The sequence below is a fragment of the Alligator mississippiensis genome, chromosome 7 (genome assembly GCF_030867095.1).
Source record: "Alligator mississippiensis isolate rAllMis1 chromosome 7, rAllMis1, whole genome shotgun sequence".
Taxonomy (NCBI): Eukaryota; Metazoa; Chordata; order Crocodylia; family Alligatoridae; genus Alligator; species Alligator mississippiensis.
In genome coordinates this window covers 5,018,126-5,031,930 of record NC_081830.1, presented here as the reverse complement: position 1 = coordinate 5,031,930, position 13,805 = coordinate 5,018,126, and the positions used below count along the sequence as shown (strand labels likewise).

Genomic DNA, 13,805 nt, shown 5'->3' with positions numbered 1-13,805 from the left:
ACAACAGTGTGCTACTTGTCCACCATCCACACAACACTGCGTATCCCATGGACCAAAGGGCATCAAAAGGCATTCTCCACCTGTGCAGCCCAAATCATAGTTGCTTCCATCTTCTACAGCTTTTCTATATTCATGCACATCCTGCCCAAAAAACTCCACACCTCAGAATTTTACAAATCAGTTTCCTTCCTTCACACTGCCATCACTCCTTTGCTCAACCCTTTCATATATACGCTGAGGAATGAGAAAGTGCAGATTGTATTTAAAGAGACTCTCAGGCGAAGAACTGGTATTGTCTCAGATAGGTTCTGACATGTCACTTAGTGCTATAGGATTAAGAGATTTTAGAAGAGGATTAAAAAAAGATCTGCTTAAATTTCTTTCTGTGTCCAACTGCCTTGAATGAGTTAGTAAAATAAGTATTCCTGTCCCCTCTAAATATGATTTCTGCATTAATGCATACAGTTCAGTGCGGGGATAAATCAAGCAACATCTATGGCTGTTCTAGACTGCCATCCTGAAAAGGTTTGGATCAAATAACGCCCTTGTAGTTACCACCTGGTTTTCACCTGGTATTCTTCAATCTTCTCAGGCAGAAAAATCATTTTGCATTTCAGATATATCCATTGACATTTCCTTCTTTCTTTCCTGTCTTACCGGCCATGCATTGCTTGCATTATGAAAATGAGGCTGCATTACAAGCACAGGACTGGGACGCAGGGGGTCTGTGTCCAGCCAGGAGTTCAGAACTGAACTCAGCATCCCCCTGCAAAACACAGCAATATTTCCATAGGAACCCATTCAGGGTCTTTTGAAATGCCAGTTATGTTACCCAGTGAGATGCCTACTTCTGCAATAGGAACAGAAACACATCACTGTATCCCATCAGCATGTCCACGTCTCCCAGTCTCCTACTGGATGCATCACAAGATGCTACAGGAAAATTTGGACACTGAGCTTCAAAATAAATTATAGACCAACCTATCCAGAAATGAACTGTCTTCCTAGTCCTTGTCCCACCCCACATTCCTCTTTTTCACATACAGATATCACTACCAACAGTATTAACCACCCTGTAACAAGCCAGGCCAGAGACAGGCAATTATTTGGGGCGGAGGGCCGCTTAATGAGTTTTGGCAAGCCATTGATGACCACGTGACAGGCAGCCAGGGGAAGATGAAAATTAATTTTCTAAATTTCTTAGGGGCCTTATGGGCCTGATAAAAGGGCCTGGTGGACTGCATGTGACCCATGAATGTGTGCATGGAGAACAAGGCACCTGAAGCTGTGTTGTCAGGGAAAGACTTAGGCCTGTATCAGTGCAGGGGCCTTGGATCTGGGTCCCTGCACAAGTCTGAATTTCAGGCAATGTGAAAAGGGGAAGAGAAACTGAGAGGAGACCAGGCCCTTAGACACTTTTTGTACGGGAGGGAGTGAGGCAGGAGGCACTGTGCTTCTCTTGTACAGTAGTAAGTAGCTGTGTCTGCCAATGTGAGTCTTGAAATCTGCAGCATTGCTCTTGAGCCACTGGTGGATGGGGTCACATGTCCTTTGAAGTCATTCGCAATGTCGGTGGCATGCTCTCTCCTAAGGCCTGCCATCCACACCATGCCTTTTCCAGGGGCTTTACGGAGCCTGTGCATATGGTGGTCATTGATGTTGTACCCAGAGGTGTCACAGGTGAGGGTAATGGCTTCCCCTGGCCGAGCAAACACCGAACCTGGCTGGGTTAAAGTGACGTCTCCCAAAGTACCTGTTAAAAAGGAAAAGCTGTACAATCACAGGAAGTGACAGCCTTCATCAGGCCAGGACACCACTCCGCATGCAGCAGACACTGCCGAGGAGAATGCCAGAGCCACACAAGTCATCGATTTCCTTCAAACCTAAACTACTTCCCAGTCCAAACAGACACAATGTAATGGTGCTCACCTGGCAAGAGGCAGCACGAGATAATGCAAAGATAATGAAGCAAACCCATGGTGGCTGATCTCCCTTTGTTTCAGGCTGGTAGTGAGTGTAAAAACTTTCCTCTGCTGTAACAGCTCTTTCATACCCACGGGACTTATATCATCCAAAGCAGGCAAATGATTTTGCATGCGAAAAGATGCCCTTCTCCCTTCACACTGTATTCTCCTCCCCTTCACCCACTTGCTCCCACCTGGTAGGACAGGCACCCAGGAGATCTCACACCAGAGAGCAGGTCTGAAGTGGCCTCTCTCAGACATCGATGGCCAAACCCAATTAGCATGCACTGAGTCCTTGATTCTCTTCTTAAACCCTGTTCCTTGCTCTCCAGTATAGTCCCCATCTCATCCGATGAGAGGAAGGGACTGTATGCTTCCCAGTAGATCATTCTTTCAATTCAACAGTGCTTTCCTATGGCTGCTGCCACCAGAAGCTGCAGGTTTGTGTATGGAAGCCAGTAGCAGAAAACCCTATTGCTCTGAGACTGTCCTTCCAATCCCTGGTAAGGTGGAGACGAATGCTTGTTTCCTCACATGATCTGAGATCTTGGGTACTTCAGTGAGTCTCCCTGCAGTTGGCATTATAGTTGTATAATATAGAAACAGGAGATGGTAGCACAAGAAATCTGAGTTCTTTGTGCCACTGGTCACTGGAAGAGGGGCAGGCAGTGGGGAGGACACAGACTTTCTTGCCGTGGCTGTAAAAGGAACGGGAAGCCGCATGCTAATCCCTGTACCAATGCACTTCGTCTTCCTTGGAGCGGTCCTCAGCAGGAGAAGTGTAAGACCGTGGATGAATTCATGGCTGCGTGAGCTGTTATACATGTTTCTTTTCTATTCTCAGGAAAAGAAGTCCTTAATGGATATACAAGAGGGTGCTTATACCTCCCAGTCCCCTTTCAGGTTTGCTTCTGATAAACAGTTAAAGGCAGAGCTCAGGTTTTCCATGTGAGAAGGGACTAGGAGGGGCACAGTTGTATGGATTATGAATAAAGCTGTGCTGTTGGGACTCTGAGATGAGCTGAGCAGCTTTCTAACCATCGAAAGCAGAGTGTCTCCATTATTGCCAGCAGCAATTTCTTGAAATGGGTATGGCATACCCCTTATGGAGCAATGCCCTTTTCAAAATCATATTTTCTTTAGATACAAAGTGTGCAGCCATTAAATTGGCATTCGGTTTGAACTAGTAGGAAACAGAGCAGGAGACTGACAAAAAGCTTCTGGAGGCAGCAGCTGGGAGATGCAAGAGGTAACACGTTCTTAAGCCCCTTCATTGCTCACGATGGAGATTTGGTTACCGAGGGTAGGACGAAGTGATATTGGTGAGAAGAGGCTTAACTCCACCTGGGATTTTCCAAGGAGCTAAATGGAAGTCTGCACCAACCCCCATTGACCGTGTGTGCCAGAGCAGCCTCAGTCTTACAAGAAAGTGCTGTCCTGACACTGACTCTTGAACCTCCAACACAGTAAGTATCACTTCAATCCAAGGGAGATCACCCAGGGTGTTCTGGGGTTAACTTGAAAGGAGGGCACAGCATCCAGCACAGTTATACTCGCTGCCAACTATAGAAACCAATCTTAATGCAGTTTAGGGGAATGGTATATTGGCTGTCCAATGAAGAAGAAATCACTTTTCAGCATCAATTTATTAAATTCGGGGAAAAGCGATAATTGAAAACGTCTTCAAAATATGTTTTCTTCATTTCCAATCTATATTTGTACATTAGATGAGAAAAAGGAATGATGAATGTGAAAAGCAGAGATGATACTTGCTTACTTTTCTTTGGAAGTGCGTCTCTTTGTTCTGCAAAATCTCCAAGTGTGCAATGAGAAAAAGAAAATACCCAGAACGGATTATTTTTCTTGTTAGGACTCAGAAAAATATGAATGAAAGAAAAGGAGTGAGGAGGAGACTTTTTTTTTTCTCTATTAAATGTTACTGCTCATTAAGAAGACACCAGTGTTAGGGGCAAGGTAGGAATAGGGAAGGTTTGAATGATAACATTGGAAACCAGCTCCAGTTAAAGTAGTAATTAGGAAGAAATGCTCATGTTTCTAACCTGTAAATCCTTTATGCAATTTTGAATATCATAGTTTTGTTGTTTGCTTGTTTCTTGGTGTCCATCTGTGGCAGTTTATATCAAAACCAAAGGAAATCTCTAGCTCTATTTAAGAAGCCAGTTAAAGATCATTTAAATGAGTGAACTTCTTGGAGACACACAAATCAGAAAGGTTAGGGGGGCAATTAAACAGCTACTGAGTCCATAGTTTCCTTATATTATAAAGTTACCTGACCTTGATTAAAAAAAAATACCAAAAAACAAAAGACCTCCATATGATGGAAAGTCCTCCATCTCCATTAGAAACTTTTCCCCTGGTTTTGAGTTCTCTTCCATTATTTTAGATATTCAGCGAGGGTTTTATCTTTGATAGTCATTCTCTTAGTATGCTCCCTGCATTGGTCCTCATAAATGATATTGTAAATGCCATTAGACCTTCTCATTCATTAGTTAGGATAGTAGGGGTGAGTATGGGTTGCAGGATTGGAACAAAGTATTGTGCAGACAATTCAGTAGACACCAACATCTAACGTTCCCATATAACTCTTTAAAAAAAAAGTCATATGTTAACTTAGCCAAACTCATTCATTTCAATAAAATATGGGCAAAAATTATGCTGAAGGCATTTCCCCCTCTTTTTTATGCAGGGGTGCTCAAGATGCAGCTACGGGGAAGGAGAACCAGACCTCAGTGAAGGAGTTCATCATTGTGCTGTTCCCTAACCTCAATCAGTTTTGAATTCTTGTCTTTCTCATTCTTCTGGTAATCTATGGACTGACGCTCATGGGCAACACGTTGATCATAGCCTTGGTGTGGAGGGATTATGGCCTTCATTCCCTCATGTGCTGGTTCCTGCACAACTTGTCCTTTTCAGGCTTTTGGTTCACCATCCTCATCCTCCCCAAAACCATGCACAATCTCATGTCAGACAACCACAAGATTGCTTTATCTGGCTGCATCTCCCAAACCTATCTCTATTTCTTCTTTGGCACCTTTCGAGAACATTGTGGAGGCTGCGACGTCCTTTGATAGATATGTTGTCAGTTGTAAACTGTTGCATTGCCCACCGCCATGAGTGGACAGCTGATGCTGCAGTTGGTGGTTTGCACGTGGAGGGGAGCATATTCATCAGTTTTGTGTCCCACCAATCTTGTGACCCACTTACCATGCTGTGGGCCCAATGTCATCAACCATTTCTTCTGTGACATAAGGCCTCTGCTGAAGCTGGCTTGTGTAGACACCAGTTGCATTGAAAGGGTCATCTCCACACTCTCAACCAGGGGTAGTGCTCAACTCCCTGCTCCTAACAACAGTGTCCTACTTGTCCACCATCCACAGAACACTGCGTATCCCATGGACCAAAGGGCACCAGAAGGCATTCTCCACCTGTCTAGCCCACATCATAGTTTCTTCCATCTTCTACAGCTCTTCTATATTCATGCACATCCTTCCCAAAAAACTGCACACCTCAGAGTTTACAAATCAGTTTCCTTCCTTCACACTGCCATCACTCCTTTGCTCAACCCTTTCATATACACGCTACAGAATGAGAAAGTGCAGATTGTTTTTCCTTCATTGTTTTCTGTCTCACCAGGTATACATTGCTTGCTTTATGAAAATGAGGCTGCATTACAAGCACAGGACTGGGACGCAGGGGTCTGTGTCCAGCCAGGAGTTCAGAACAGAACTCAGCATCCCCCTGCAAAACACAGCAATATTTCCATAGGAAACCATTCAGGGTCTTTGGAAATGCCAGTTATGTTACCCAATGAGTTGCCTCCTTCGGTGATAGGAACAGAAACACATCACTGTATCCCATCAGCATGTCCACGTCTCCCAGTCTCCTACTGGATGCATCACAAGATGCTACAGGAAAATTTGAACACTGAGCTTCAAAATAAATTACAGACCACCCTATCCATACATGAACTGCCTTCCTAGCCCTTGTACCACCCCACATCCCTCTTTTTCACATGCAGATATCAGTACAGACAGTATTAACCACCCTGTAACAAGCCAGGCCAGAGACAGGCAATTATTTTGGGTGGAGGACCGCTTACTGAGTTTTGGCAAGACATTGAGGGCCACGTGACAGGTAGCCAGGGGAAGATGAAAATTTATTTTCTAAATTTTTTAGGGGCCCTACAGGCCTGCTAGAATGGCCTGTTGGGTTGCATCCAGCCCACAGGCCACATTTTGCCCACCCCTGAGCTAGGCAGTACCAAAAACCCTTTAATCCATTTCCTTGCAAGGATACTTGCCAAGAAAGGCAGCTCTGTGTGGTTCGGTGAGAAGGCTGATGATGCCCTGGAAGAAGAAGGGGTTTGGGATCCACGATGCATGCAGCTCCAAGTGGGACAGTAAGTTCTCCACTGCTGTTTAGCCATTTCACCCAAACCTAGTTAAAGGGCAGGTGTAGCTGATTCCTCTTCCAAAGGAGGTCTACGGAGGGCAAAGAATGGTATCTGATTGAGGCCTGGTGGGAGTGGCATTGTGCTAGGAAGCAGAATATACAGGAGCAAACCCCTTTGCAGATAAGGGGAGTCAAACTGGCATCCCTGGCTCTTTGGAAAAAAAAAAAACCCCAAACATGAGACTGTTAAGTTAGGAGGTGAGGGTGCCCCCTTCCCTCCTTTTGGGTATGCGGGCAGGAGGAAACAAGTACCCGAAGTCTGTAGAAGTAACAAGAGCTGCAATTATCTGAATGCATATGCGCTTTCAGTCTGCACTATGATATAAGACTTGACCCCAGGGATTTCTGTTCTCAGCATGCATCGATGGGGCCTTGGTAGGAGCTGTCACGTGAGGGAGGTGTGGGCCAAGAAAGAGATGATGGGACTTCCCAAAGATGAGGGGGAGCTGCATGGCAGAACCCGATGGGTTCCCAGTACCATGGAGCAGCTGGTAGCCAGCCCCCTCCCTAGAGCTTTCCTTTAAAGAAAGGGGTGAATATATCACAAAAGTCAGCCTTACATTTTGAGATTAAACATTACTCAGTGCGCATGGAGCACAAGGCACATGAAGCTGTGTTATCAGGAAAAGACGTAGGCCTGTATCAGTGCAGAGGCCTTGGATCTGGGTCCCTGCACAAGTCTGAATTTCAGGCAATGTGAAAAGGGGAAGAGAAACTGAGAGGAGACCAGGCCCTCAGAGGCTTTTTGTATGGAAGGGAGTGAGGCAGGAGGCACTGTGCTTCTCTTGTACAGTAGTAAGTAGCTGTGTCTGCCAATGTGAGTCTTGCAATCTGCAGCTTTGCTGTAGAGCCACTGGTGGAAGGGGTCACACGTCCTTTGAAGTCATTCGCAATGTAGGTGGCATGCCCTGTCCTAAAGGCTGCCATCCACACCATGCCTTTTCCAGGGGCTTTACGGAGCCAGTGCATATGGTGGTCATTGATGTTGTACCCAGAGGTGGCACAGGTGAGGGTAATGGCTTCCCCTGGCCGAGCAAACACCGAACCTGGCTGGGTTAAAGTGACTGCTCCCACGGTACCTGTTAAAAAGGAAAAGCTGTACAATCACAGGAAGTGACAGCCTTCATCAGGCCAGGACACCACTCCGCATGCAGCAGACACTGCCGAGGAGAATGCCAGAGCCACACAAGTCATCGATTTCCTTCAAACCTAAACTACTCCCCAGTCCAACCAGACACAATGTAATGGTGCTCACCTGGCAAGAGGCAGCACGAGATAATGCAAAGATAATGAAGCAAACCCATGGTGGCTGATCTCCCTTTGTTTCAGGCTGGTAGTGAGTGTAAAAACTTTCCTCTGCTGTAACAGCTCTTTCATACCCACGGGACTTATATCATCCAAAGCAGGCAAATGATTTTGCATGTGAAAAGATGCCCTTCTCCCTTCACACTGTATTCTCCTCCCCTTCACCCACTTGCTCCCACCTGGTAGGACAGGCACCCAGGAGATCTCACGTCAGAAAGCAGGTCTGACATGGTCTCTGAGACATCGATGGCCAAACCCAATTAGCATGCACTGAGTCCTTGATTCTCTTCTTAAACCCTGTTCCTTGCTCTCCAGTATACCCCCATCTCATGCGATGAGAGGAAGGGACTGTATGCTTCCCAGTAGATCATTCTTTCAATTCAACAGTGCTTTCCTATGGCTGCTGCCACCAGAAGGTGTAAGTTTGTGTATGGAAGCCTAGAGTAGAAAACCCTATTGCTCTGAGACTGTCCTTCCAATCCCTGGTAAGGTGGAGACGAATGCTTGTTTCCTCACATGATCTGAGATCTTGGGTACTTCAGTGAGTCTCCCTGCAGTTGGCATTATAGTTGTATAATATAGAAACAGGAGATGGTAGCACAAGAAATCTGAGTTCTTTGTGCCACTGGTCACTGGAAGAAGGGCAGGCAGTGGGGAGGACACAGACTTTCTAGCCGTGGCTGTAAAAGGAACGGGAAGCCGCATGCTAATCCCTGTACCAATGCACTTCGTCTTCCTTGGAGCGGTCCTCAGCAGGAGAAATGTAAGACCGTGGATGAATTCATGGCTGCGTGAGCTGTTATACATGTTTCTTTTCTATTCTCAGGAAAAGAAGTCCTTAATGGATACACAAGAGGGTGCTTATACCTCCAGGTCCCCTTTCAGGTTTGCTTCTGATAAATAGTTAAAACCAGAGCTCAGGTTTTCCATGTGAGAAAGGACTAGGAGGGGCACAGGTGTATGGATTATGAATAAAGCTGTGCTGTTGGGACTCTGAGACAAGCTGAGCAGCTTTCTAACCATCGAAAGCAGAGTGCCTCCATTATTGCCAGCAGCAATTTCTTGAAATGGGTATGGCATACCACTTATGGAGCAATGCCCTTTTCAAAATCATATTTTCTTTAGATACAAAGTGTGCAGCCATTAAATTGGCATTCGGTTTGAACTAGTAGGAAACAGAACAGGAGACCGACAAGAAGCTTCTGGAGGCAGCAGCTGGGAGATGCAAGAGGTGACACGTTCTTAAGCCCCTTCATTGCTCACGATGGGGATTTGGTTACTGAGGGCAGGACAAAGTGATATTGGTGAAAATAGGCTTAACTCTGCCTGGGATTTTCCAAGGAGCTAAATGGAAGTCTGCACCAACCCCCATTGACCGTGTGTGCCAGAGCAGCCTCAGTCTTACAAGAAAGCGCTGTCCTGACACTGACTCTTGAACCTCCAACACAGTAAGTATCACTTCAATCCAAGGGAGATCACCCAGGGTGTTTTGGGGTTAACTTGAAAGGAGGGCACAGCATCCAGCACAGTTATACTCGCTGCCAACTTGAAGAAGGGCTAGAGAAAAAAGGCTTAATGCAGTTTAGGGGAATGGTATATTGGCTGTCCAATGAAGAAGAAATCACTTTTCAGCATCAGTTTATTAAATACTGGAAAAACTGATAATTGAAGACACATTCAATATATGTTTTCTTCCCTTCAAATCTATATTTCAACATTAGATGAGGAAAAGGAATGACTATTGTGAAAAGTAGAGATGATACTTGTTTCCTTTTCTTTGAAAGTGCATCTCTTTGTTCTTCAAAGTCTCCAAGTGTGCAATGAGAAAACAATTTCCTCCCGAATGGATTTTTCTTTTGTTAGGACTCAGAAAAATGTGAATGAAAGAAAATTAGAAAGGAGGACAGGTTTTTTTTCTTTATTAAATGTTACAGTTAACTAAAAAGACACCAGTATTTGGGGCAAGGTAGGAATAGGGAAGGGTTGACTGATAACATTGGAAACATTAGGAAGAAATGCTCAAGTTTCTAACCTGTAAATCCTTTATGCAATTTTGAATATTATAATTTTGTTGTTTGCTTGTTTCTTGGTGTCCATCTGTGGCAGTTTATATCAAAACCAAAGGAAATCTCTAGCTCTATTTAAGAAGCCAGTTAAAGATCATTTAAATGAGTGAACATCTTGGACATACACAAATTAGAAAGGTAAGGGGGTCAAGTCAATAGCTACTAAATTCATCATTTCCTTATATTATAAAGTTACCTGAACTTGATTTAAAAAAAACCCCAAAAAACAAAAAACTTCCATGTGCTGGAAAGTCCACCATCTCCACTAGGAACTTTTCCCCTGATTTTGAGTTCTCTTCCGTTATGTTGGCTATTCAGCGAGGGTTTTATCTTTGATAGTCATTCTCTGTATTCTCCCTGCATTGGCCCTCATAAATGATCTTTTAAATGCCATTAGACCTTCTCATTTATTAGTTAAGATAGTAGGGGTTGGTATGGGTTGCAGGATTGGAACAAAGTATTTTGTAGACAATTCAGTAGACACCAACATCTAAAATCCCCATATAACTCTTTGAAAAAAGTCGTAACTTAATTTAGCCAAACTCATTAATTTCACTAAAATATGGGTAAAAATTATGCTGATGGCATTTCACTCTCTTTCTTATACAGGGGTGCTCAAGATGTAGCTATGGAGGAGAACCAGACTTCAGTGAAGGAGTTCATCATCGTGGGATTCCCTAACCTCAGTCAATTTAAAATTCTTGTGTTTCTCATTCTTCTGGTAATCTATGGACTGACGCTCATGGGCAATGCAGTCATCATAGCCTTAGTGTGGGAGGATTATCGCCTACATTCCCCCATGTACTGGTTGCTCTGCAATTTGTCCTTTTCAGGATTTTGGTTTACCACTGTCATTCTCCCCAAAACCATGCACAATCTTGTGTCAGACAACCACATGATTTCCTTGTCTGGCTGCATCACTCAAACTTATTTCTATTTCTTCCTGGGCACGTCTGAGTACATCCTAGTGGCTGTGATGTCCTTTGATAGATACATTGCCATTTGCAAGCCGTTGCATTACCCCATCATCATGAGTGGACAGCTGACGCTGCAGTTGCTTATTTGTACTTGGATGGGAGCATTTATATCAGTTCTCTGTCCAGTCATCCTTCTCTCCCAGTTTCCATTCTGTGGGCCCAATGTCATCAACCATTTCTTCTGTGACATAAATCCTCTGTTGAAGCTGGCTTGTCTGGACACCAGTCTGATTGAAAGGGTCATCTCCATAACTTCAGCCATTGTAGTGCTTAGCTCACTGTTCCTAACAACAGTATCCTACTTGTATATCATCCACACTATCCTGCATATCCCATCTGCCATAGGACGCCAGAAGGCATTCTCCACCTGTGCAGCCCACATCACCGTTGCTTCCATCTTCTACAGCTGCTCCATATTTATGTACGTCCTGCCCCAAAAGTTGCACTCCTCAGAGTTTTACAAATCTGTGTCCTTCCTTCACACTGTCATCACTCCTTTGCTCAACCCTTTCATATACACACTGAGGAATGAGAAAGTCCGGCTTGTTTTTAAGGAGACTGTTAGGCGGAGAATCTGAATCGTTTCACAAATGCCTTGAGAAGCTCAGCTTCATAACATTCAAGTTACAGGGAGCAAATAAGACATTGGAGATTAAAAATAAGTTGTTTAAAATGTTCTTGTATGCCTCATTGCCTTGTATGCTATCACATAATATGAGTTTTCATGCATCTCCCCGCTTCCCCCCCATATAACTTTTGTAATTATGGGCACAACTGACTGCAGAGAGAAAACTAAACGGTGCCTGTCTTCGTATTACGTTGCCTTCCTGAGACTGCTTGTGTCATATTTTCCCTTTGCAGTCACCTGCTGGTTTCCTCATGAGGTTATTGTATCTTCCAAGGCAGACAATTTTTTTTTTTCCATTAAGAAATCCTCTTCCACCCTTTTCTCTTTCTTCCTTGCAGTCAGTGCTTGTGGCATAAGTGCAGGGCTGTGTTTATAACAACTGGACCCAGGTTTAGGTGACCTGAAATCTGAGGGGAATCCTGAAAAGTCTTCAGAGGACCATGAGAAGCAACCTTCAATTCTCCTGTGGTTTAAGGCCTGGAATTTGGATGTCCCCATCTTTCGGGCCAGCATTTTCATCACTGCCTGTTGGGGTTAAAAGAGGAGAGTCTCCTCTTCTAAGATGAGTCAGTTGGGGTTTTTGTTATAGTTTTGTAACTTAGGAGCATACTCTGCATGTATATTCACAGATGCATACATATCTTACTAGTCTGTAGCCTACTATATATGTGCAGTAGCTATTACACATGCATGCTGCATGGGTAATAGTAATATTGCAAACAGTTCCAAAATGGCACTTTCATGGACAGGTGTGTGCCACATAGGTGCACAAGGGGTAAGACAATTTTCGCCCAATCTAGGATCAGAACCTGACCTATTCCAGTGCCATGAAACAACCTTTGTAGCAGCAGGACATGGGCCACCAGTTCCCCGGCTTCATCTGCAGCAGGTTAGGGTATTATACCTTGTGGTTCTGTCAGGGTTGACTCTGACATTACATTAATAGGTCAACTAATAGGTTTGTATAGGATGGTTTGGATAGGGAGATCCTGCCTCAGGCAGAGGGTTGGAATACATGATTTCTGAAGGTCCCTTCTAGCCTACTTTTCTATGACTCTAAATGACTGTGCTGTAACTGGTGTTACTGCTCAGAACTGTTGCTACATCTTTGTTTTTTGGGTTTTTTCTGATGTTACTATGCAGTAGCAGTAAGCTACTGTGCAGTAGCTTGCTACTACTGAACAGTAGCATCATGTCATGGTTAGTACCTGGCAGTGCTACTGCATGGTAGGAATGAGCTACTACTCAGTGGCTTGTTGCTACTGCACAGTAGCATCCTACATAGCTGCACCCTCTGATTCATGTAATAGTCAGTAACCAGCTCCACTCCCTGGAAGGCTTTCACTACAAGAAGGGATGTTGAAATATCAGGAAAACAAATCTCTCTCCTCCTCCCCCTGGAAATCCTTGAATATTGTGGGTGAAACTTTATTCAATGCACTGTATAGGATACAGCACAAGGTACCCGACATTCTGATGTCAGGGGAAGAATTGGCCTATATCAGTGCAGTAGCTTTTTATCTCTCTATGCATAAGATTAGTTCCTGCAACTTCCTGCTACCTGAAACAAGGCACTGCGATAGATCCATTTCCCACCAAGCTTTTTGTACAAGATGCAGTGAGGCAGGGAGCACTGTGTTTGTCGTGTACAATAGTATGTAGCTGTGTCTGCAGCTGTGAGTCTTGCAATCTGCAGCTTGGCTGTGGAGCCACTGGTGGATGGGTTTATGCGCCCATTGAAGTCATTTGCAATGTAAGTGGTGGCTCCTGTTTTGAAAGCTGCCATCCAAATGAAGCCTTTCCCAGGGGTTTCACGGACTCAATGTATGTGGTGCTCATTAATGTTATACCCAGAGACTGCACAAGTGAGGGTTGTAGACTCTCCTGGATGGGCTGAGGAAGAACCTGGTTGGGTTAAAGTGACGGCTCCCATTGAACCTGGTTAATAAATGAAAACAAACAAAAATACAGACATCACAGGATTAGATCAATCAAGGATTTCATTTTACCTGCAACAGTCACTTCAAAGGAACGTGCAAGACCCATTGAGGTTGTCAATGCCCTTGGCACTTTCACCATTCCTAAAGCTAAGAAGAGACATGATGGGAATAATCACCTAATGAGAGGAACCAAGAGATAATGCAGAAATAATGTAGCAAAAACATAGTGGCCAATCTCCCTTTACTTTAGGTTATAGTGTTGATGTCAAATATCCTATGCTGTTACCATCTGCTTCTCAACTGTTATTATAGCTTTGAACGCAACCAAACTGCTTTGCATACTTCAATTTTCCCTTCTCTTTCCTCTCTGTATTCTCCCTTCCACCCACTCATCACTGTCTATTTTTAAGTATGCCAGAGCCCCAGGACATCTTAATGAACACAGGATGTTT

General features: G+C 44.3%; 1 protein-coding gene across 1 annotated transcript; it reads left to right on the top strand.

Annotated features, from left to right (window-relative positions):
* Positions 1 to 10,436: 10,436 nt before the first annotated feature.
* On the top strand, positions 10,437 to 11,363 carry LOC102565285 (olfactory receptor 6M1-like). Its single transcript, XM_059731379.1, has one exon. It carries the CDS (start codon positions 10,437 to 10,439, stop codon positions 11,361 to 11,363), a length of 927 nt encoding a protein of 308 aa, XP_059587362.1.
* Positions 11,364 to 13,805: the final 2,442 nt, after the last annotated feature.

Coding starts and splice junctions, on each gene's coding strand:
- LOC102565285 (XM_059731379.1), top strand. CDS start 10,437: ATGGAGGAGAACCAGACTTCAGTGAAGGAGTTCATCATCGTGGGATTC.